We start from the raw sequence: 22,434 nt of genomic DNA, 5'->3' as shown, positions 1-22,434 counted from the left end.
AGGAGGACACTCAGCTGTGCTGCTTTCTAGATATGGGCATTCCTGCCTGCGCTCAGCAGCTTTTATCCCACTGGGTTCTGCCTACCTCCCACTGGTGTGCTCAGTGCTGGGCAACACCGGTTGCTGCAGGACAAAGGGAAAAAGAGGGGAGAGCACCAGACCTCTTGTTCCCTTCCTTTTTGCTGCAACTTGGAAAGAACAAAGTCAAGGGACTGCCAAAGCAGCGAAAAACAAGGCCAAGCACACACAGATGGTGAGCCCACAAATTTAATTTAAAATCATTCTTTATTATTCAAAATATTAAAATTCAGGCAAAAATGCCCAGAGGAACTGTACTGATTATAGTTCCCTAATGTTTCATGGCCAAATCGTACTGCTTCCTCCAAGGGTCACTGGGACAAGAAGTGAAACCCCTCTGGAGTGCAGACAGAGGCAAGGCTTTACCTGCTGTACATCATTTACCCAAACAGTTACTTACTGACCCAATCAGCTTCACTTAAAGCAAAGCACCAGCTGTTCCTTACCCAATTAATGATTGCCACAGCAAATTAACATGGCGTTACACCAGGCGTGGATGTGGTCCGCAGAGCCCGGAATGCACAGAGCAATATGCTAGTGCAAAAATAATCACAGTAATATCTTTACTGTTAGGTAGCATCCTTCATCTGGAAGGACTGGGAGCTCCCTGTGCGGTGTGTGGCTGGCTTTGTGCAACACACTTTGCAGAAAGGATGGGGATTGCAGGAAGGGAGTGTATGGTTGCTGTTTCAAGAGAGATTAAGAGGAGTTGCTGGTGTAGTTCTGCTGTGGTAGAGGCAGAACTGACCACGTGTCCAGTCCTGGGTTCTTGCAATCCAAACAAATTGTTATTTAACTTGTTGTAAATCCAACTCCTTCCTTGGTACACTGTTTCTGTGGGCTGCCCTGGGGTGCACACAGATCTGTCTTCTCCCTCTGTTCTGTCCTGTATTGTGGATCCACAAAGTTCTTCTGAGGAGAACTGAGCTGGTCTCTTTTTCTACCAAGGTTCTTAACAAGCCATTACAGTTTTGGCTCCACTATGGACCTGTGCTTTTTATGATCCTGAGAACTTACCTTTAAGTTAAAGACTACATACATCAATCACCCCAGAGGACATTGGGACAGTGGTGTCTGGTGCTGCATTATTACACTTCCTAGTTTTCCTACAATTAGGCCAGCATCAAACATTATTGACAAAACGTATCATCAAAGCCCTAAGCCACCAAGCTGCTGCTGAGGGGATCCTCTCTTATCCCACTATGGTTACAGGAAGAAGCAGGAGAGCTGTGCTCCCAGTACTTGTGGCCCTCAGTTGCCTGCAATACTGTTACAGGAGCCATCCCTTTGCAATTATAGGACTCTCGTTATAATTACTGTTATTTACATAATTGTGGTACGGGTTTTCAGCACTGTCAGCATTCTGGAAAATGCCCAGGCCTATTACAGCCAAGCATTTCAGTGCTGAGTACAGTGACCCAGAGCGTGGCTGGGATAGGCCAAGAATAACAGCTCACATCCTGGTGACCCAAAAGCTTTTTCTGGAAGATTTCCGTCCTTGAGATCCAGAGGACATGAGGTTATCTTACGACCATCTCCCATGCTGCTCATCTGGGGGCACAGTTCCTCCAGCATCTCAGCCTGGCACCACCCAGCTCAGGTGTCCCTGCAAGGAATGCAGTAATGGGCATTTTCTATGCACTGTGTTCTCTCTGATTATCTTGTTTAGAAACCTGGAGATGAGGTGTTCAGAGAAGATGAAGGGCAGGGTTGGTGTGCAGGACATGCTGGCAGTGTACTTGCAGCTTGGAGCTTCACTGTATCGCTCCAGCACGGGAACAGAAAGAATGGGTTTAAGCTGAATGTTGGCAAGAGGCAGTTGATGTTTGTTGCTGGCTTTCTTGCATCTAACTTGGAAGAAACTCGGGGTAAACTTCTTAAGGTGCAGGGTCATGTATAGAAAAGCAGCAAGGAGAAGAATTGGGATCACAAACTGCGTAGGAATTCGTGCTTGCTATAGGGAAAGGTAAAATAAAGGAAGCAATCCCTCTCTGCTGCTCCACGTAAAGTAGCTTCAGCTTTTGGGCAGGCTGTAAGAAATGCAGGCAAACTGGGAAGAGATCAGACAAAATTAACAAAACGGAGAGGATTAGTGGTGATGGCTGCCAACGAGTGGGCTGCTCTGACTTGGTGTGCATGGAGGGGATTACGGAGGAGGGACGCGGGGGGCTGCGACAAACACCCTCCTCCATGTGCAGCTGTTACCGAAGGGCCACTGGACAGTGCTTTCTGATTGCTTTCTTGGTGAAGTAAGGAGCGTTTGGCCTCATTTTGAGAGAAAAATTGATTTAGCATCGTTATGCCAAGGGAAGAGGAGCCGGCGATGTGAGGAGGTGACTTTGCGGAGGGATTTGAGCACAGCCAGTCTGTGCGATCCCCTCCTGTGCTGCCATTCCCCGCAGGTTGTGCTGTGCTGCTGAGGGGCGGCAACAGCCCCTGGTCAGTGCATGCAGAGACGTGCCAGCGCACGGGCTGCGTTACAGCGAGCAGGCGACTCAGAAATCGCTGCTGCGTGGGCACGGAGCGCAGCGTCGGGAACGCGCGCTCGGGATCTCCTCTCACGAGCCACACGCGTGGTGCTAACTAGAAACAGCGCAGGGAGACAACCTTTCACCTCGCCGAGAGCGGCCTGGGGCAGACAACGGCCCAAACGTCCCCAGAAGAGGGGCTCTCCCCGCCCGCAAACGGCGGCCTCCTTTCCGCCCCTGCCCTCAGGTCACACGGCCCTCTGTACTACAACTCCCAGCAGCTCTCTCGCCCGCTGACGGCGAGTGCGCCACCCGGCTCCCGGCATGCCCGCCGCCGCACCGCCCTCTGGGATTTGTAGTTCTCTCTCACCCTCAGGCCCTCGCCGGCGGCGCGGCAGGAGACTCCATTTCCCGTGGGCCCGCGGGCGGCGCATGCGCTTTGCCGGCGGCGGGGGTGAGCCGTGGGGGGGGGGGCGCGCGGGGCAGCGCAGGTTCCCGTCGGCGCTCGGTGCGGCCTGGCACTGCGAGGAGGGGCGGCCGCGGCCCCGCGCACGGCTATGGACCCGGCCGAGGCCGTGCTGCAGGAGAAGGCCCTGAAGTTCATGGTGAGCGGCCGCGGGGAGTGGAGGGGGCACCTGCGTGCGGGGCGGGGGCGAGGGGCGGCGCCGGGTCGGGGTGCCGTGGGCCGCGGGGGGGGGGTTCGCGTGTCGGGAGGGGAGGGGAGGCCGTGCGGGGCGGGGGGCCGCGGGGTGGGACGGTACGCGTGGGAATCTCGGGATTTGCCCTTCGTTCGCGTACTTCAGGCTGGGCTGTGCTGCGCCCCGTCCCCCTGCAGCTTTGTTCCGTCTTCCCTTCCGCCCTGCCCGCACGGCCGCGCACAGACACCTCGCTCTCACCTCCTGCTGCGTTGCGGTGACGGTGATGTGTGTGGCCTGGGCTGTGGGCTGCCCTTGGGCATAGCAGGCAGGACTGGGGCTGCTCGCATCCGAGATGCTCTGCGCTTGTTTCTAGATTTGAGGCTTCAGACACTTCAGCTGTAGTTCAATTCTTTTTTTTTTTTTTTTTTTTACTTGAGTTGTTGATATTTCTAAACCTTTTAGGCTAGAAACATGCAGCTTAGAAATGGAAACACACTGGTACCGTCTGAATGGAATGTAAATGTTGTGTGCCTGAAACTGCCCTTTCCCTATGGATGTCATCTAAATGCCTGGCAGCACCTGGTGAAAGTTGACTTTGGGTTGGTATTTCCAGTCCTACAGACCTAAATGTGAGCTCATCAGAAGGAAGCAATTTTGTTAAACCTTCAGAACATATGCCCAAGTGAAATCGAGGAAGTGCTACTTGCAAATGTTTTCTTTTTAACTGAGCTTTGCAACATTTGTTTGACTTCTGCTTTTTTAATCCTGCAGAACTTGTTTCTCTTGTGGTTCGGTGACCTTTTTGCTGCTAGCCCTGTAGTCTGGCAGATTTATAGGGTCTCTGCTCAGCGAAGTGGGAAAATGCTGTGGATACCTAAAAAGGAAAGGTAGCAATTAGTAATAATAAACCACCTTCTTGGGCGTGCAATTGGCCAGAGGAGTGTCGCTGAGGCTGCTGTGCCCACGTTGGGCCAAGCTGGGTGATGACAGCCTTAGTCTACATAGTGACTTCTGTATCCTCAGATGTTTCTGTGTGCTGCCCTCATGCACTCCTTTTGTCATTCTGTGCTAAAGTTCCTAAGCAATAGTTTAGTTCCAGGCATTTGAGATCTTCCATAAAGTTGGGCCTGGGACCTGAGGGAATCCCTGCCCATCTCACAGCTGGCAGCGTGCCACCTGAACAATAAAGCTCCCTGATGCTGAAGAGAGACATAAGCATGAGAGAGAGCTGCTCTTATGAGAGCTGCATCTGGTAAGGGCTCCAGATAAAGGGAAGAATTATTGAGGATCAGGCTTTGCTGAGAGCTAAAAGCTAAACCAAGTTCCTTAATGTTTTATTAAAGTGCCTCTTGAAAGCAAAATGCATGCAAAATTGCAGTGAAAGAGGGAGCTTCCCTCTGATCCCCTTGAACTTCATAGGTATACATATATTTGTATGGCTTGAGAGTGGTAAAAGCTTTTGTTTATACCACATCTCAAGCTTTTGCTTCGACGTGCATCTGTGTAGTCCTATCATTTTAATTATATTGACAAGGAGTTTTTGTCAGACTCAGTGAGGTCTTTCCCTGTTCTCCTTTTGCTGTTGGTGGAGGTATATGCAGGTAGGTTGTTCCAATAAATGAGATCCCATTGTAAATATCAGCTCGGTGCTGCTGGGAAGTCTCCTGTTGTTTCAGTCTGTCAGGACTCAGAAAGTGCTTAGGTACTGCAGTAATGGCATTGCTACAGTCATCTGCACGGAGGTAGTGGATCCTCAGCTAATGCTGAATCATTCGCAGCATATTACCCTGTCATCTGAGTGTGTGATGCACTTTGTGTGCTGCTGCCTTCCCAGAAGGGCTGTGCTTTGGGTTGAGGTGGGCTTTGCTGTTAATTAGTGACTTTTCCCTGAGACTTTCCCAGTGCTGAGGTATCTCACTGTAGGTGAATACTCAAATATCTTTTGTAGGTGTTTGATCTATTATCTCTCCAGCTTTTTTGATGGTTCTGTTTCTAATGTGAATTTGCGTTGGGTTTCATTTTGTGTTGAAAAGCAGCCCTGTAGGTGGTGTTATTTTTGGGCTTCTCTAGAAAATAATACTTTTTCCACTTTGTGACAGTGCCTCATTTTTGGCAGTGACTTTGAGCAGTGCTCCTGAGTCACGAGATATCAGGCAAGGCAGACCTGCTGATTTCATGTCTGACACTCAGAGAAAAATGTCACGTGGAAAATTCATCCAGTGCTAACCTTATAAATGACATTATCTTGCCTTAAAAGGGGCTATTTATTTTTTAATGTGTCTGTATTCATTACCTTGAAAGACAAGGTTCTGTATGCTGGTGTGTAACTTTTCAGTGAGACTAAAATCTCATTGTTCTCCCTGGCTGCTATTGTCTCCGTTACTCGCCAATAAAACAGTGTTGCATTCAGGTAATATCTGCTACCAGTTTTCCAGGTGTGCTTTCAGCTAGCATACGTGTCATCTGATACTTTCAGCTTTAAGTAATGTATTTAACATCATTCACCTACTCAGTTTACCTCTGTGTTTCAAGAAGGCCTAATTGATTCCTGATATTCAGCTGTGGTGGATGAGCATTATGCAATACTGAGCAGCTGCTCACCAGGGAGGGCTGTATCTGCTGGTGAAGGAGTGTTTTCTATCACACTTTCTACACGTCATCTTTCAAAGCTTCTTTTGAGTGAAAGCTAGTTGATAGATTTAAAAGACAGTGTTGTAAATTACACAGCCCAGTGTTCTGCAGCTACACCAAGGGTTTTGTTGGAGTGGCACCTTGGTTTCTCAGTGCCTTTTCGTGTTTCTAAAACCCTTGAGATATGCACTGCGCTTTATGAAGAGCGCAGTTCTAAGAGACTGAGAGACAGCTCTGCCCATTAGCTTAAAAAAGCCACCATCATCGACAAAAACGTGCCTTATAGAGCTCTGCTTTTATTCCTTCAAGAATATGGGATTTGTGTTGTCATAACCATTTACAGAAGTACTGGGAATGAGGTGCTCGATAAGTAACTTCCACAGTTGAATGAAGTGTTTACAACTGTAGATACAGTATTTAAAGCATGAGTGCAATAGGCTCAACTGAGACTTTGATTAAATGTCATATAAAGTAAACTACATATGCCTGCGTAGAATAGTAGATATTTTTTTCAAAGTAGCTTCAAATGGTTCTGTTAAGTGTACGAATGTTCTGATGATTATCTTTTTAATTAAAATGAGAAATCTTTGTTTAAAGTGGCATTCTTTTTTTACGGCCTGTTACAGTCTCTGTAACAATCATTTCTTAAGTCTGAACGTTTTTAATTCCAGGAATCCATTTATATAAAACTATGTTTAGACTTAATTAAGGAACGATTCTTACAAAGCTTGTAAATAGCCAGGAAAAAAGGGACAGAAAATAAAACTGACATTCACACTTAACGGAATGATTGTTACAAGGTATGTAATATGCTATAAAAATACAATAAAGCCCTTTTTATAAGAGTTCATATTTTTTGTTCCTCATTTTGAGAGGTATTTAAAAAAAATATCAAGGCTCTATGAAGTAACATCTGTTTGTGTGAATGGACTTGTGACAACCCCAGTTGTGTTTAATTAGGAGTGCTTGGAGCTGCACCTGACCGGTGTGGGATCCTATCTGGGATAGTTTGGCAAGCAATAACTTGGTATTTAATGCAGTTTCACTTTCTCAGTTTCTCTGGGTGAATCAATTTGCAGTACTTCATTTAATTTCCTGGCTTGTGAATAAGAGGATGTTGGTACCAGTGTTCTTCATGAATTTCTTTTTCCATTTAACTCTCGTTAGTGTTTTCTTTCTGGGCATTGTGATTCTAGAAGGTCCTGATTGCCTTCTTATTTCATAGAAGAGCACAAACCAATGTCTTTTAAGATGAATTTGTTCTTTTTTTTTGGCTGAAGTTCCTTTATTGTGGTATTGCATCCTTGCAGGTGCTTCTGGCAGGTCATGTGGTCAGTTGAAGGCAGAAAGGTACCAAACCTTGGAATCCCTGGCTTGCTCTTTTCCATCTCTCTCTCTATGTATATTCACACACATGCAGAACAGGTAGACAAAAACAAATACGTCAGAGAGGTTCCCTTTGCACAGAACATGTATGGTTTATGGCATCAGCAGCACTTGGATTTTGAAGAGCTGGGACTCATTAGCTGTGCTCTGGTTTAAAACCCTTACCATCTTCCTACTGACGTATTTTTGTCGTGCTAACTTTGTTGTAGAATCTTGGGTAGCCAAAGGAAGAGTAGCATGACAACAGTGAGAATAATTTTGTAGAACAGCTGGGACGGCAGTTACTTCCCGAATGTGGGGTTGCAAAGCCTCCTTGAATTTTAAATGTACTCTTAATATTTTCCTCCAGTAGAACTCAAGTAATGTTCTCTCAGCTGGAGGATTTGTAGGAACCGGTGTTTATAAAGGCACTGATTTCTCTCCTTCTGCCCCAAACTCACGGAGCTGCAGGTTCTTCTGCTCTAAGCTCACCCTGTTGGTGCTTCAGGAACTTCACCCTTGCTTCCCTGGTCATGTTTCATTTCAGCCACTTTGCTTCATTAAATGTGTTCAATTAGAAAAGCAAATGGCAAATTTGCTATCACATTGCTGAAGTATTTAGTTTCAAGGACTTAAAAAGCAGAATTTTTTTGCACCGTGCTCTCTGTACTATTATATGTACTATAAACATCAGAGAGAATAGGCTGACCTTAATATTTGCTTCCTAGCCTAAATCGCCGCCTTGCAGCAGTTATTTCCCACTGAATAAAAAGTTTAATTTCACGCCCTGATTAGTGCTACTATGTGCAGGTGGATATTTATTTTATGCAGCTAAACTAATCTGCCTTGGCAAATTATTTGCCAGTCAGCAGAGCTATAATTCCTTGTGAGTATTTGGTACTAAATTATCATTCTCGTTAGGAAGATGGAGCTGAGTGTTCTAAGCACAGAGTTTGGTTAGGCAGAGTTTTTCCCGACTGATCTTTAGAAGATGCAAGGGATGTGCAGTGGCCTCAATGTTCTCAGCGTTCTACAGTGCTTTGTGCTATGGAAAGAGGTAATGGAGGTTTCACAGGAAGAAAATGATGATTCTGTAGTTCTGTATTGTCTCCAGGGATAAGGTGGTGCATGGGAACTGTTGAGTCCTGGCCTGAACCACTGATTGAGCACCTGGGGAAAGGAGCCGGTCAGCCCTGGAAGCACAGGTGAAGGCAATTCAGCTGTGTGATCAGAGGGGGTGGAGCCTGGCTGCACCTCTCTAGACCTCATTTAAGGGCTGACTGTCACTGGGGAAGGATCTCTTTCTGGAGATCCCTCCTTGGTGAAGCTTTCCCTTGTGAACCTGGAATCTTCTGTTACAGGTGGGCAATCTTTTTCCCTTCCTTTGGAGTACCTTTCTATTGTGCTGATCCTTTTGTCATTACACCTTTGGTGAAATGCCTTTTTCTATCATACTGATCTGTCCAATTGCTGCAGGTGGGAAGTGGGTGGTGTTTGGAGATGGCCTCTTCAAGGGGTGGTCTTAAGTGAGCGAGAGGGGAAAAACAACAACAAAGAAACATACACAACAACAGCTGATCTTCAGAGTGTTTTCAGTGACCAGCCAAGCTCTGATCTCCAGGCAGCAAGTGAAATGAAAAGGTAAAGCTACTGTTCTTATCCTGCTGTTTATTTTCACTGTGAGGGACTGAGCCAGGGGAAGGGCTGATCTGCAACTAGAAATGAAGTGGCAGAAGCAACTTTATGCTCTGATCTGATTTAAAATTCACTTCATGCTATGAAAACATCTAAAGTGGGGACCAGATGGTATTTGCTGAGTTAGGAATGCTGACTGCATGTCTTTGTCAGGTGGATTTGTTTGTCCCCTGCTTTGTTTCCTTTCTCTCTGCTGGGGTTTGTTTGCACCATAAAACTCGTTAATGAAAAGTGCTTGTTTCCTATTACAAGGAAAATTGTTTATACCTGAAATTATGAAGTTTCATTAAGAGTTGAGTGAAGGCATTCCACTGACTTTTTTTTTTAGTCTGCATAAATGCATTTCTTCTTCCATTCATTTTGAGTGATCGCTACAGTAAGGTTTAAGGTACAAATGACCACATGTGTAACAAGTGAGCTGAGCAAATTGCTTCTATTGTATACAGATTTTCATGCTATATTCAGCAATGCAAGAGTCATAAGCCATTTGCACATGCAAGTTTTCTCACTTCCTTGTCTGCTTACATTGTGTTGTCTCCATGTGCTGTTGACACTTGGGTAGTGTTTAGCTGTTCTTGGTGGCAAACTACCTCGGGTTCCCAATGCTCTGTGTTTTCTTCAGCCCTCTTCATTTCCTCCCTTACAATTGAGGAGATGCTCAGTAAGATGTTATTTATATTTCTTAGGTGCTCTTGCACTGAAGGACTGAATGAGGTGTTTTTTTGGCTGTGGCAGTGGATAAAGGGTTGTAGCATAGCGGTGTCCATTGGCTGCAGCTAAAGAGTAAGTGCTCAAAATACAACTAATAGGCAGTTGAACATCAAGCCATTTTCTTGATGAGCACTGATAAGTGCTGAGAAAACTTCTTGGTTCTACAGAACTATTGGAAATAAGCATCTTCAGATTTGCATTAGATGTCACCTGTTATTCAACAGCAGTGCTTTCTTGTTGTTGACCAAATACTACTCCTGATTTGCAGAAGGGGAAACTGAAGCTCAGAGATGTGCCTGGTGTTGTGGACTGGAGGAATTCACAGAGGGTCATGTAGTACCCTGATAGGAGCAGGCAGCATCAGAGGAAAGCAGCTGTTCTAATAGCCAGCCTTGTGCTTCTAACCATGTTTTGGTTAATTTTACAATTGGCTAACCACCTGTTAAGAGAACACATTTTATCATTAAACAAAATTAATTTTAAAAATGGCTTGAAACTGTCTGTTTTTAATGGGATCTGAATATTCTTTGTTTTAATCTGCCTCATGAGGCTTGTCTTTCTTCTGGGAAGTACACTGTTACATCATTAAAATACCATCCCCTACTGAGAGAGAAATCGGCCCCATTCACTAAATGGCGATGCTGAAACAATGACAAGTATTTCTAAAAACTGCATTAAAATTCATTTTTTTTCTTCATCTGTGAGTTCAGTTAACCAATGAGTGCTTGGCCTGATTGCTGCTGGATGTGCACAGCCCAGTTTGTTTGTTGTGATGGCAGAAAGCATTCAAAGATATGTCAAAGACTAATCATTTAAAATTATTCCACTTTTCCGTGGTGATTTTGCTCAGAAACAAGCCAATTTGCTGCTTTTAGTCCTGCTCTGTACTAAGAATTGAAAACATCTGATCTAATTTCCCCCCTGCCCCGGTGCTGGAGCAGGGTCTGTGTATCATCCTGATGGGAGCAGCAGGAAGGAGAGAATGGGGAAGAAGGGGAAAGCTCAGTAAGGGATGGGCTCTCAGCTCACAGGCTGTGAGCAGGAGCCAGCCAGCACCTCCTGGAGTAACTGGTTTGGCTGGCAAAAGCAAAGAGCCTTAGTGTTGGTTTTGTTTGCTTCATTCTTGGGTGAGGGGGATTGCAGGGAAGCACCTACAGCAAGGCAGAGGTGATTGAAAGCTGTAGAAAGGGAGTTTGGGAGCTATCAGCCAGTGCAGAACTCTGGTGTGGCTTTCTTCCATCATCCGGCTTTGTGCCCGTATGTGAATTCTTGTGGTTTCTTTGTAGGAGTGCTGTCTCTTGGTGCTTGCATCTAAGGACAGAGTTATCACAGATTGTAAAGTATTTCAAGTATAGCAGAATTTCAAGTATAGGAGAATTAAATACTCAAGAGGAAGGCAGTGATGATCTTTGCTGGATACAAAGCAGGGCTTTGCTGCATTGTGGCTGAAAGACGAAATTGTGAAGCTTCTAGACCTGCCCATTCAGCAGCCAAAAGAGTCTCTTGTTGCTTTAGAGAAAAAGGGTCTGGCTCCCTCTCCACACACATCACATGTGATTTCTTTTTGTGAGAGCAGAGCAGAATGGAACGGTGTTTATGTGGGAGTTGCTTTTAGCATTCGGATAGTTGCCCTTTCAATTCCATCTGATAGGAAGATTCTGGTGATTCTCCAGGAGGGTGGTTTGTTGGATCTGCTCACTGCTCTTCTTCCCTATATTCTGCCTAAGTCTCAAAAGAATTGAGAAATGCAGCCAGCTGTCATTCATCTCCAGCAAAGCAGAACAATAAGAAGTGGGTGTAGTCTCAAGAAACAGGATCAGTCTCATTTTAGAAGATGTATCTTGAAACCATCTCAGCAGTTATCTGAAGGAATCTAGACAGTGTTAACACCTTCAAATATGATCTAAGCTATTCTGTAGATAATGGGTTAGGTGTGAAAGAACAAAAATCTTTTTTTTCTTTTTTGTAACTTTTTTCCTTTATTTCATTTCTTTCGACTAAGGTGATTCCAGTGTAGTTCATTGGTTTTGTACTCAAACAACTTTTTTTTTAAAATAAACAAGAAAATACCCTGAAAGTTTTCTACTGGCAAGAGGATATTCCCATGTAGCTATTTCTTACTGGCCTTAAAAATAAGACTTTAGGCAGAGGCAAAACAATACAGAGCTGATTGGTAAGGGGGAAGGTACCATATGGGGTTGGAGCAGTCTTGTGAAGCATGGGTTCAAATCCCCTGTACTGGCAGGCAGTGCACCCTGCAGTTCCTTTTGCAGCCTCCTCAAAGCAGCTCTTACATGGGTGCTCTTTTCTTTGCTGCGGTATTGTAAGGCTATTCCAAACCATAGTACTTTTAGCTAGAATCCTCATTCATGTTTTTCTAGCTAAACTTCATTCATGGCATTCATTCATTTTCATTTGATCCTGTGCCAGTGTTGTTCTTGAGTTTAAACAGCTCTTCCTGCTTCTCTGTGTTCATTTGGATGTGTTTGTAGAGAGCAGTCGTATCCCCTCTGAGATGGATCTGGTGAGTTTATTTTTTTCCCCTTTTTCTTTCCCTCATAGGATGTTTCATATAAGGTTTTATCTCTTAGGAGATCTTTTCAAACAGCTGCAGAAGGTGATTAATCTACCTGGGACACAGATGGACAGAACTGTGCACAATATTCCTGGAAAGGTTTTTACTGATCTCGTGTACAAAAGCATTAGTACTAATTTGTCTCTGCTGGGGATTTTTCATGTTATATATTCTGTGGTGGGATTTGCCTTCTTCATAGTTTCATATTGGTGAACCATCACTATCTAAAAAATAGTGTATCTTTGAGCCTCTTCCCCTCTTTTCAATTTTTTAGCCTCCAGCTTACAATGGAAATAATGTTACTTTTTGATTTATATACATTTTGTGTTAGTTCTGTTACTTCCAGATACTGTGTCCAAGGAAGTTTGTTTTCAGCACATTGATAATTCTTGGTTTTTAGCTGTTAATATTTTTTAATTAATTCCAAGATTAATAGTGGATTTCAACCAAGATCCAACTGTACTGCTTGATGGCTCCCTTTTGAAAATAACCCGTGATCCTCTCCCTTTTTAGGTTTTTATCCTCCTTACAACTCTGGTATTAATCCTAATCCTCTCCATTTTAACTAGTAACTTCTTACGTGTCATCTATCAAATGCTTAACTACTTCTAATTTGTCTGGACTTTGGTGATCTTCTTAAAGAAGAAGATTGTGTTAGTCTAGCACTAATTCTAATTTGTTCTAAATTGGGAGTAGATTTACTGGGGCTTCCATGGTGAGTGCTCCGTTTTGGCGGTAGTTATCAGAATTCAGTTTGTACTGTTTGCTTTCATGTGTTTGTTCTTTTTATTTTTCTGAAGGTTGGTCAGTCCTGCAATGTTTCAGACTCATTCTGGTTAGTCTTGTTACAACTACTTATCTACATAAGGATGCTGCCAGTGACTGCCTGTTGGGTGTCTTCCCTCACTTGTGTTGTCCCTGCCTCATCCTTGCACCATCATCCTTCCTCTGAGACACTATGTTTCCCTGGTACTCCTTTTAAATACCTTCCCTGGTTAAGCAAGGAGCATTTACGTCTTGTTCCAGTCTTGAAGAGTTGAGAGCTGTCAGGGAGCTGCCCTCGGTACAGGGCAATTAGATTAGGGGAGGAGCTGGAATGTATCCTAGTAAATTCTCGGAGCAATTAGTTATGGGTTCCAACTTCCTTACAATGAGTGAATAGGTCTCATGCTGTAATCGTGGCACAGTGCTTTGTGAGGGAAAGGGGCTGGGATAGAACGGCCATACATACGTGGTTTTTGGGCTGTTACCTGGAATTTAGCAGGAAGACAGGAAGGTAAAAGTTAGCACTAGAAGTTCTTTTGTTGTTTATGGAGATTGTAGTTTTCTGAACTTCTTAATCACCTATTAGGTCACCTGTTCATCTTCTTTTTTTTAACTGAAGAACAGAACTTTCTATTCCTCACGCTCTGAGTCTCAGTGAAAAAACTAGTATCCAGATGAACTTTCTGGCTTTTATATGGATTTTATATGGATTTAAGAAGAAGTGACAAGATACAGCCTTAAAAGGCACTGTCTTCATTTTCTTGATACCAAGACAAGCTGCCTTCTAGTTTGTACAATGCATGCCTGTGGCTGCTGCTGTTCTTGTTGGATACTTGGCACAAGTTGAGACAGTAGCAGGAGACGTGTAGTTTCTCTTTGCCGTAGATTTTGCAGCATTGAAGGGGCTGAACCTAGACTTGAATTTCAGATTTGAAATGTCAAGTGGTTGTAAAATCGAGGATGCTATTACGCATGGGCATGAAGAGGATGTCTTTATGCTGTGATAGTAAGCATGCTCACAGAGCTTGCTGGTATTTGTCCAGAGATTAATGAAGTGTCATCACAGATCTCCATTTGATTCACAGTGCTGTAGCTTAGTATTCCTTTGAGCCCTTAAGAAGGTAGTGTGGTGTTTTGTGTGATTCAGGTACTTTTCCCTGTAGCTGCAGCTCGTGTCCTTGTGTCTGAAAAGGAATGTAGATACACATTTGCCCAGACTTTGGTCAGTGCACTCCAAACCAGTTCGCTGAAGAGCTGGAGTTAGGCATGTGCTCGGTGAGGAGTGAATTCATTCAGCTTCTGGGCAGAGCTCACTGCTTGAGAGTGCTGCCTCCTTCAGAAGGAGTTCCTATAGCAAACTGTGAGCTCGGACAACCAACCAACTCATTGCCTTCCACTCATTCTCAGAAATCTCACAAGCAGCGCACTTAAATCTCAGCAACATCAGAGAGTTTATACATTTCTTTCCTAATAAGAGAATTGCATACAGGATTTCAGAGTCCCCAGACTCTGTCCCCTTATTTAGAGCACTGACAATGGAACGGGATATTTAGTGGGCTGTGAGATGGTATGTTATGCAGTAGGAATTTATTGCTGTAATGCATACAAACTCATTAACAAGTTCTGTGCCGCAGGAGGTTCTTTCCTTTTCTATGAAAATCACTTCAACTGGACAATCCTTGGTGCAAGTGGCCATGCCCTCTTATGTCAGTGACTGACAGATCTAATTCTGCTTTTGTAGCCGAGAGCCCGTTAGTTAATGGAGTTGTGAATATTGGTACTCAGAGGCAACCGTCAGCATATTACAATGCATTATTCCTCTTATTCAGTTGGTATTTATCAAAGAAGGTGTTATATCTAATGAATGCAATGTTATCTTCAAATAAATTCCTGTATGTGGACCGTAATTTAAAAGAAATGAAAATTTAAGTAGCCTTACAGTTGCTTTGCAGTGGCAGAGAGAGATGGGTTTAGCTTGCCTGTTTGAATGGTATGTGATGGAAACCCAGAGTCAGTGTCCTCTCTGAGGGAAAGGGAAGCATTATGGGTTATATGATCAGATTAATAAAATCCTTCGTGCATATGTATATTTCATACACGTCTCGTCATTCCCTCTATATCTTCTTGCATGGAAGCAGATAAAATGGGGAAGTAGCAGTACTGCCTTGCCAGTAACGGAGTAGGTTTCACTTTATAATTATCATACTGACATATTTATCCTTTCTCATGGAAGTGAAGATGCAGATATTTAAGAACCCTTCTTGCACAAAAAAGCCCAATTTCCGCTCAGCACTTAATTAGCACTTGTTTATGACACGGCATCTGATTTGATTTTCAAAACAAATTGCACAGTAAAGAGGCTGATATTTAAACTGTATAGTAACCAAAGCTCCAGCTGTGACTCAAATATTGTAAGCCTTCAGGGGTTGTGTTTAGGTCTAGAAAATAGGAACTCAGGCCTGTAATTAAATGTCCTCTAGAAATCTTCCTTTGTCAGGGAGGAAAGAGGCACCACTGAATTTTAAATTGCTGACTTGTTCTCAGAAATCATTCTGTTGTTCTAGGCCTTGCTGGGGACTGCAGAAATCAAATGGATTAAAAATGGAAGAGTAGATGGCTAAAGGAACAGTGCCAGTTAAGTGTTGAAGGAAAAAAGATCAGAGCAGTAGCAGTTAGAGTGCTTTCCAAGTTAGCCCTGTGATCGCCTTCCTCAGGAAGTGAGTACTGAAAAAGAGCAAACTGACCCCAGCAACCCAGTATCTCGTTATGGAAAATGCTGGAGCAGATGTTAGGATAAAAAACTCTTACGAATGATATTGTAATCATGAGCATAAACTGTGTGTGCTCATGTAAATCCAAAGATGAGTAGATCTTGCTGGGCAATTGTTGTTGATAGAACTGCCTTGAATGGATCGTAACCATGGAAGATTGTACAACTGATTGATAAAATAGCACAACTTTCCAGCAAGATAGTCATCAGCATTATAGATCTTGTAGAGGCTGGGAGGAGGGACAGGTTTTTGATATTTTTTTTGTATTGACAGATAACGTGTGGGTTTCTGTTGTGTCATTCACAGTTGTGTGTCTGCTGTCACCGGGGTACAGAAATTTGGAAAGCTTTAACCAGGTGTACTTATTTGTTTGTCTGTGCCAAAGACAACGTTCCTGGGGTGGGGTTGCTCACAGTGTGCCTGTAGAAAGGCCACAGAAGTTCAAAATTTTGGGGGCTGGTTGTAAAATGAAGTTTAGCCAATGAGGAGGGTGTTTGAGTTAAGTGCTGATAAATCAGCACCAGAGATTTTAAGAAAGTTACGCTTTTCCATCAGTAATTGCATTGGTGTGAATGGAGGCTCACTTGGGTGTGTGTCCCACTTCAGTGGAGTAGGCAGCAGCATACAGGCAGTGACACACGTTGCACTGCTAATTGCTTCTCTTCTGTATGGTTCCTTTTCTGGATGAGGATGAGCTTCTCGAATGTAGAAGAGATGTGCTGCAGTGAGGGGGTTTTGCAGGCATGGCAATGGACCTTAGTTTCTACTGTTTGTGTATTTAACTGGCCAGTGTTGAAAAACGGAGTTTACAATAAGTGCTCATCTGCTGAAAGTCCTGATTACTCTTATTGCTAATGCTCAGGCACTAATATTGGAAGGAACTGGTGTTAGCAGGAGTTGTATAAATGCGATGTTATCTTTGTTGTTGCAGGCACTTCTGCATGCGAGTAATCCTGTTAATGGCAAAAGATTTGTTAATTTACTTGCATGTTTACAGGGCTGGGATCTTCAAATTAAATGGTTTAAATCATTCTTAAATCAATTACTCAAACTACTCCAGGCTGATGGGCTTTACAGACGTTAAGCAGCCTGCCAGTCCTAAGAGAAAGCTTTGCTGTTATCCTCTAATTTCCAGGCTAGGTGGCTGAAATGGGGAAAGAATAAAGGCGATTTTCCCCAGATATGTGGGGTGAACCTGGGCAGGTCCCAGGCTGGTGTTCAGGTCTCTTTACTCCTGACACTGGAATCTAACCAATAGCTTTTTATTTCTGCTTGTTTATGAAGGCTTTTTTTTCCTTTGATTCTTCCTAGATAGGGGGTGCCATGCTGTGCAACTCTTACAGAGCAACTGGAGCACTTAAGCCAGATGTAAAGCATGGCTTTCTGGAGGGATCTTGCTAGATATGTTGCACTTACTATAGTTTCTTCCATTTTCAAAGCACGTAGAAATGTGAGCAGCTCTTCCCAGCGAACCTGTGAGGTGGGTTAAATAAGTGTTGTCCTCGTTTTACAGTAGTAGAGACTAACCACCCATGAAGTCGGTGCTGAACTAAGGATTAGGATGCTTCTAGCTGTGCTAGAGGTCCCCTAAAACAGACTTTGTTAATGTGTTAGACACTGCAAGTCCACTCAGCGGGAGAGTGCCATAACCAGGATGTACTTGACTCTAATTTATCAGCTCAGTGGTGGTTATTGAAATTCAGCTTTAACTCAGATTCCTGGCTAGGACACCAGGGCATAATCTTCCTACTGTTTTGAAAGATTTAGGAGAATTTAAATTTGAACTGGGGAGAAGCAAATCGAAGTGCGTTTTGAGATCTATATCTGTACTTCTCTTGGGAGGCAAGATTCTAGTACGTTCCAATTCATGATTTTATTTCAGATTCCCAGGCTGAACAGCTTCCCGACCATAGCTGTGAATGCTCAGCATTCAGTGGTCACATGTTTTTCCTCTCTAACAGTTCTTATTTTCAGTGTTTGTGGACACAGTTTGTACAAACTAAATATATTGTATGGATGCAAGGGCAGGTGGAGTTAAACTCATCTTGAATAGATCTGTTCTGAAAATGAGAGATGTTTGCAGCCTTCCAGAATGGAGCAGTGGGGACAAGCATCTGTTGGTTTGGAGAGGAACTACCATGAATTAAGAAAAGGAATTGTGAAATAATTGCCAAGAGTAAGAAAGATGGGGAATTTGGTGTCTGAGCATGTCCTGCCTGGTCATGTTACTCAGATATGACTTTAATTTCTAAACATGCCCATTCTTTTGGTTGGGGAACGGGGATAGGCACAGCTGAATCTGCTTAGCTTTGTGAGTTTTGAGAATCTTTGAACGTCATGTCAAGGAATATTATGTTAGGAAAAGCTTAATTTGTTGGTCTTTTTTTTTTAAGTTGTAAATAATGCTTTTTGTTTTGTGCTTCTAGAGCAATTGGGTGTCTTGCTTTGGCTTCAACCTGATAAGGTGTAGAATCAATAAATGGGGGAAGAGGTTACGTTTGTCCATCAGTTTGAATCATAATTTCTGACAGCATGTGAGTGTAGTTTCCCGATAGTCCATGCTGAGGCTGCACCTTTCAGAGCTGTTCCATAATTTCCACGTTGTTCACTGTTGTGTCTGACCGTGTTGAGGGTAGTGGCACTAAGGACGCTCTCACAGCCTGACTGCTGTTTCCATACCATGTAGTGTTACGAAGTGGCAAAAGCATTAATGATGTCTGCTAGGTGCTAGTACTACATCACAATAGGTTATGCTTCTCCAGGTGCATTTCTGGGGGAATTAAAAAATAAAACAAAAAAACCTGTACGTACTGAGCTGAAATGTAAAATGGTGGAAATGGTTTAAAAATAAGTAAATACATAAATTAGTGGTGAATTTGTTACAAAAGTGTTGCTAAAGCAGCTGATACCTGAGGCAGCAAACAAGAGGTAACATGGGAACCAAACTGTCATATGTGGCTTTAAAAAATCTGCATTGTTTAAAATGCTCCAGAATTTAGATGTAGGTTAGCTAGGTCCTGGTGTAAAAGGAGGTCTCTCTTTATGTCTATTCTCTCCTAGCCCCGAATACACATGCCAAAAGATGGATTCCAACTTATATCTTCTGGATACCAAGCATGGCTAAAGCAGGTTGGACTGTATTATTGTTATTCATCTCATGTGAGGGACTGTGTTGGACACCTGTGCTTGTCTCATTAGTGAAGTACATAAATGAGGGTATAATGAAGTTATGGTGCCATGTTAGCTGATACCCTTCATAGCCATCACTGTTTTGTGTTTGTGCATGCTGTGTTTGTATAACATTTTCTCACCGGTCTCATGAATGTGCATCTCCTGTAAATAAAAGTTCAAAAAGCAGTCACCTGAAAGCAAAAAGGGTCAGAGTTGGAAAAGAAAGCTGCAGCAACAGCTCAAATTACAGAATTAAAATGGGCCTTCAAACACAAAGCTGCATGGCGGCGGTGCTGGTAATAATGGGGAGGCCAATGGGTTAAAACACGAGAGGATTGCATCTAGCACCATTCAGATCTGCCCGGCTGGAACGAGCACGGACACTGGCTCACATCACATACCAATTGTGCTGTTTGACACAGTCTGACACTGCGGGGACTCCCTGCTCAGGAGCGGCCCAGCTCTATATTGCTCTGCTGTTATTAAAGGCCAGCCTTTAGATGTCTCAGCAGTCTGCCGCGAGCGATTGCTGTCAGCTTTTTCACTTCTGTGAGTGAAAAATCCCCCTTCAGAAAAAAAAAAAAGCTTAATTTACAAATTGTTTGTATCAATCTCTCCATCATATGTGGATCTTCACAAGAGAAGCTGGCGTCCTTTGGAACACACGGCTTAAAGTTGCTGGTGTTGTAGAAAGCCAGAATGGTTGTGTTGTTATGGCAACAACAACGGGAAACATGAAAACAGCACAGAGAAGCTGCATCCTGTTGTCGTGGCAACTGGAGTTGTGGAAATGATGGAAAGTGGTGATGAAAGGATCTATGGTGCTGTGAGCCTGGCAGAAACAAAGAGACAAGTCACCTGTGTGGGGTGGGAGAGGATTAGGAACAACAGCAGCATTAAGCCTTAAAGCACAAGAGTTTCATTGCAGGTGCTAACAGGATGGCTTCAGTTCTCTCCAGCCTTCTCTCCTCCAAGTACTAACGGTAACTTGTTTGTGCAAGTTGCTTGCTGCCGTCAGCTTATGTTGACTTCTGGGAAGCTGAGAAGAGCTGGAACACTTACAGAAGGTTGGGCATTGAATCCCATGCTATGTTTGCAAACCATTGCTTTGGTTGAGAGATGTACCACAGAGGTGAAGTGTGGTTTGGAGCTTCCGTCTGCCTGGAAGTCCCACATTGCTGAAGGTCGGCTGGGACACTGCAGCCAATGTCTTCCTGATTTCAGCTTTGCTGAGCTGGAGGCACAGTGTCTCAGAGGGATCCCAGTTCTGCAATTAATGTCTCTCAGAACTCAAGTTTGTTGACCTAAAGGGCATGGCGTCAGTTCTTCTTACGTGGTAGGCTGGGAGAACAATAGAGAGAGGATTGTATGTTCTTCTGGTTTTTAATTCAAAGGCAAACAGACCTGCATCTGTTCTTACCATGCATGCTCTGATGCAGGTGGGAAATATGCATTTTTGCTTCTGAAAAATGCTCAGGAAAAAAAAAAAAAACAACAACAAAACAATGCTCAGGAATCTTCACATTAAACAGTCTGAAATAATAAAAGAACTTACACATTCCTTATACTTTTCTGTGTGGCTGCTTTCCTTTTGATTTTGTGTTTACTGTTACTGTTTCTAAAGCCTTTAACTTAAATATCCTTACTCCTCCTTGATCCAGCAAAAGTTATAAACCTGAGCTTGTGTCACGAGCAGATGCTGTCTTGGAAATAGCTCTACTATTCTAATTTCAGTGCTGTGATTTCACTGCAGGAAGTATATGGGTAAGGGAGTTGGTACAAAGCATGGCAATTTTTGATCAAAAGGAGGAGCTCATATTAGCTTAGAATTTTTGAGGTCAGAATGATTTGATTTAGGAGATGCATCCAAAGGCCCTACCTGTAAGATTCTTAAAAGCATCTTTTGGTTTATTTAAAAGCAGAAATCTACATATGCATGCAGATGGAATGGTGTCTATGCATCAGACTTTTCCCTTCTGGTGTCTGTTTGTGTTTTTAACAGGATTCTAATGTAATGATTTCTTTTTCCTCTGCATAGCTGAGTATTGATCTGCTGCCTGGCTTATACAGAATACGAGAAGTATCCCAGTAACACAATGTATTAATGTGGGCTAAAAGCAGCTTGTATTACAGACGAGGTGGAGGAAGATGGAGTTCTGCAAGACTGGACATGTACTATAAATATCCATAAAACTGACAATTTTATCTAAAAACAGTGCTGGCTGGATTTGCGTATTCTCAGCCTGCTTAAATAGGAGATAATAGTTGAACACTACCTGAGCATGGGTCGCCCACGCTGATGTCGTTACCCTCTGCCCTTTAATGGCAGCTTTTTATGTTTACTGTTGCTGTGCTGCAGTGCAGAGCTGCGCTGTGCTCATACGTGGGCTAGAGGAAGCACAATACCGGCGGCCAGCAACGTGTGTTGCTTTAAGAAAGGGGTTTTAAGGAACCTGGAAAGCTCTTTTTACTCCAGCAGTTTGCTGCGAGTTTATCCCTTACAAAAAGGTGAACACCTACAGTTATTTTGTTCAGCCTTGAGCTTCATTTAATCCTGTCTTCAAATGGCAGTGTTGTGCTGCTGGCAGCCCGTAACATCCCATCACTGAGATGCTGACCCTGTGAAGACAAGCTGCAATTGACTTCTGAGGGGGGGGATTTTTGTCTGGGACTCGATCAATAAGACATGACAATCCAATTCCTGTATTATATTGATGCCTTCTATGGTTTAAGCTAAAGTGTGAAATTGGGCAAATTAGGCTCTTAATTAGCTGAAACACTTACAAAACATTATTTTGATTACATAAACGAGGAATTTTAAAGCATCATTTTAAGTGGCTTGTGAAAGAGAATCCCTTCCCTTATACACTGTTGTGAGCAAGTACACATCACCTAAGATACATAATATAATGCTTTCATCTGAGACTTTCTGCCTCCCACTGTCTTTTGGAGTAGAATTTTTAGAGCCAAGTTATAAACCTATAAATGTATTTTATGCTGGAAATTCTTGGTGCTACTTTTGCTGGGTTGGGGCCTGCAAAGGCTGCTATAATCAAACAGGGCAGCTAAGATGTTAACAGTCTGCGTTTCAGTCGAGTCAGCTGCAAAACAGAGTGTGAAACCAGGACCGGGGTGAAGGCAGGATTGTTGCACTAGAACTGCACTTCCCCTGTTTAAAAACATGCAATGGCTGGAAATATTTTCTTTTAGTAGTTCTGTCCTTTGGTGTCTCCTCTGTAACTTCAAAGATGCGTATTCTGGTTCTGATGGTTCCGTGTGCTGTTTATGATTCAGATAATAATCCCTTGGGTGGGAAGTAGAAGCACATTTGCTTTCTGCAATTCCTAATTAATGCTTGGCATTCTGATAGTACTTCGAGAGTGCCAGGCACAGTGTAGACAGAAGCATTTTGAGGAGAAGGGGTATATGTGATGCATGCATAACATAGCAGTAATTGTCAGAGATCTTGAACTATGCAAAACCATAGGTGGAGGAAAAATCTATCAAACTCCCATTTCTCCATCTCACCATCCGCGTAGGATTCTTCTCTGCATGTTTTGAGGGGG

The 22,434-nt window shown here is 43.4% G+C and overlaps 1 protein-coding gene across 12 annotated transcripts in view; it reads left to right on the top strand.

Moving 5' to 3' along the window:
• The first annotated feature begins 3,000 nt into the window (after positions 1 to 3,000).
• BTRC (beta-transducin repeat containing E3 ubiquitin protein ligase) overlaps positions 3,001 to 22,434 on the top strand; it is a 112,518-nt gene continuing 93,084 nt past the window's right edge. For 5 of the 12 annotated variants that reach the window (XM_090145396.1, XM_090145393.1, XM_090145398.1 and 2 more), the window contains exons 1-2: positions 3,001 to 3,151; positions 18,758 to 18,826. In XM_090145396.1, coding sequence (XP_090001522.1) covers positions 3,104 to 3,151; positions 18,758 to 18,826 — 117 coding nt within the window. In that variant the 5' untranslated portion in view covers positions 3,001 to 3,103. Of the gene's footprint in view, positions 3,152 to 7,819; positions 8,542 to 18,757; positions 18,827 to 22,434 lie in introns of those variants that run through there. The other 7 variants (XM_090145402.1, XM_090145399.1, XM_031597624.2 and 4 more) reach the window with 3 other exon arrangements.

The sequence above is a fragment of the Phasianus colchicus genome, chromosome 8 (assembly GCF_987193195.1).
Source record: "Phasianus colchicus chromosome 8, bPhaCol1.hap1.1, whole genome shotgun sequence".
Taxonomy (NCBI): Eukaryota; Metazoa; Chordata; class Aves; order Galliformes; family Phasianidae; genus Phasianus; species Phasianus colchicus.
This window is presented reverse-complemented; position numbering and strand designations above follow the sequence as displayed.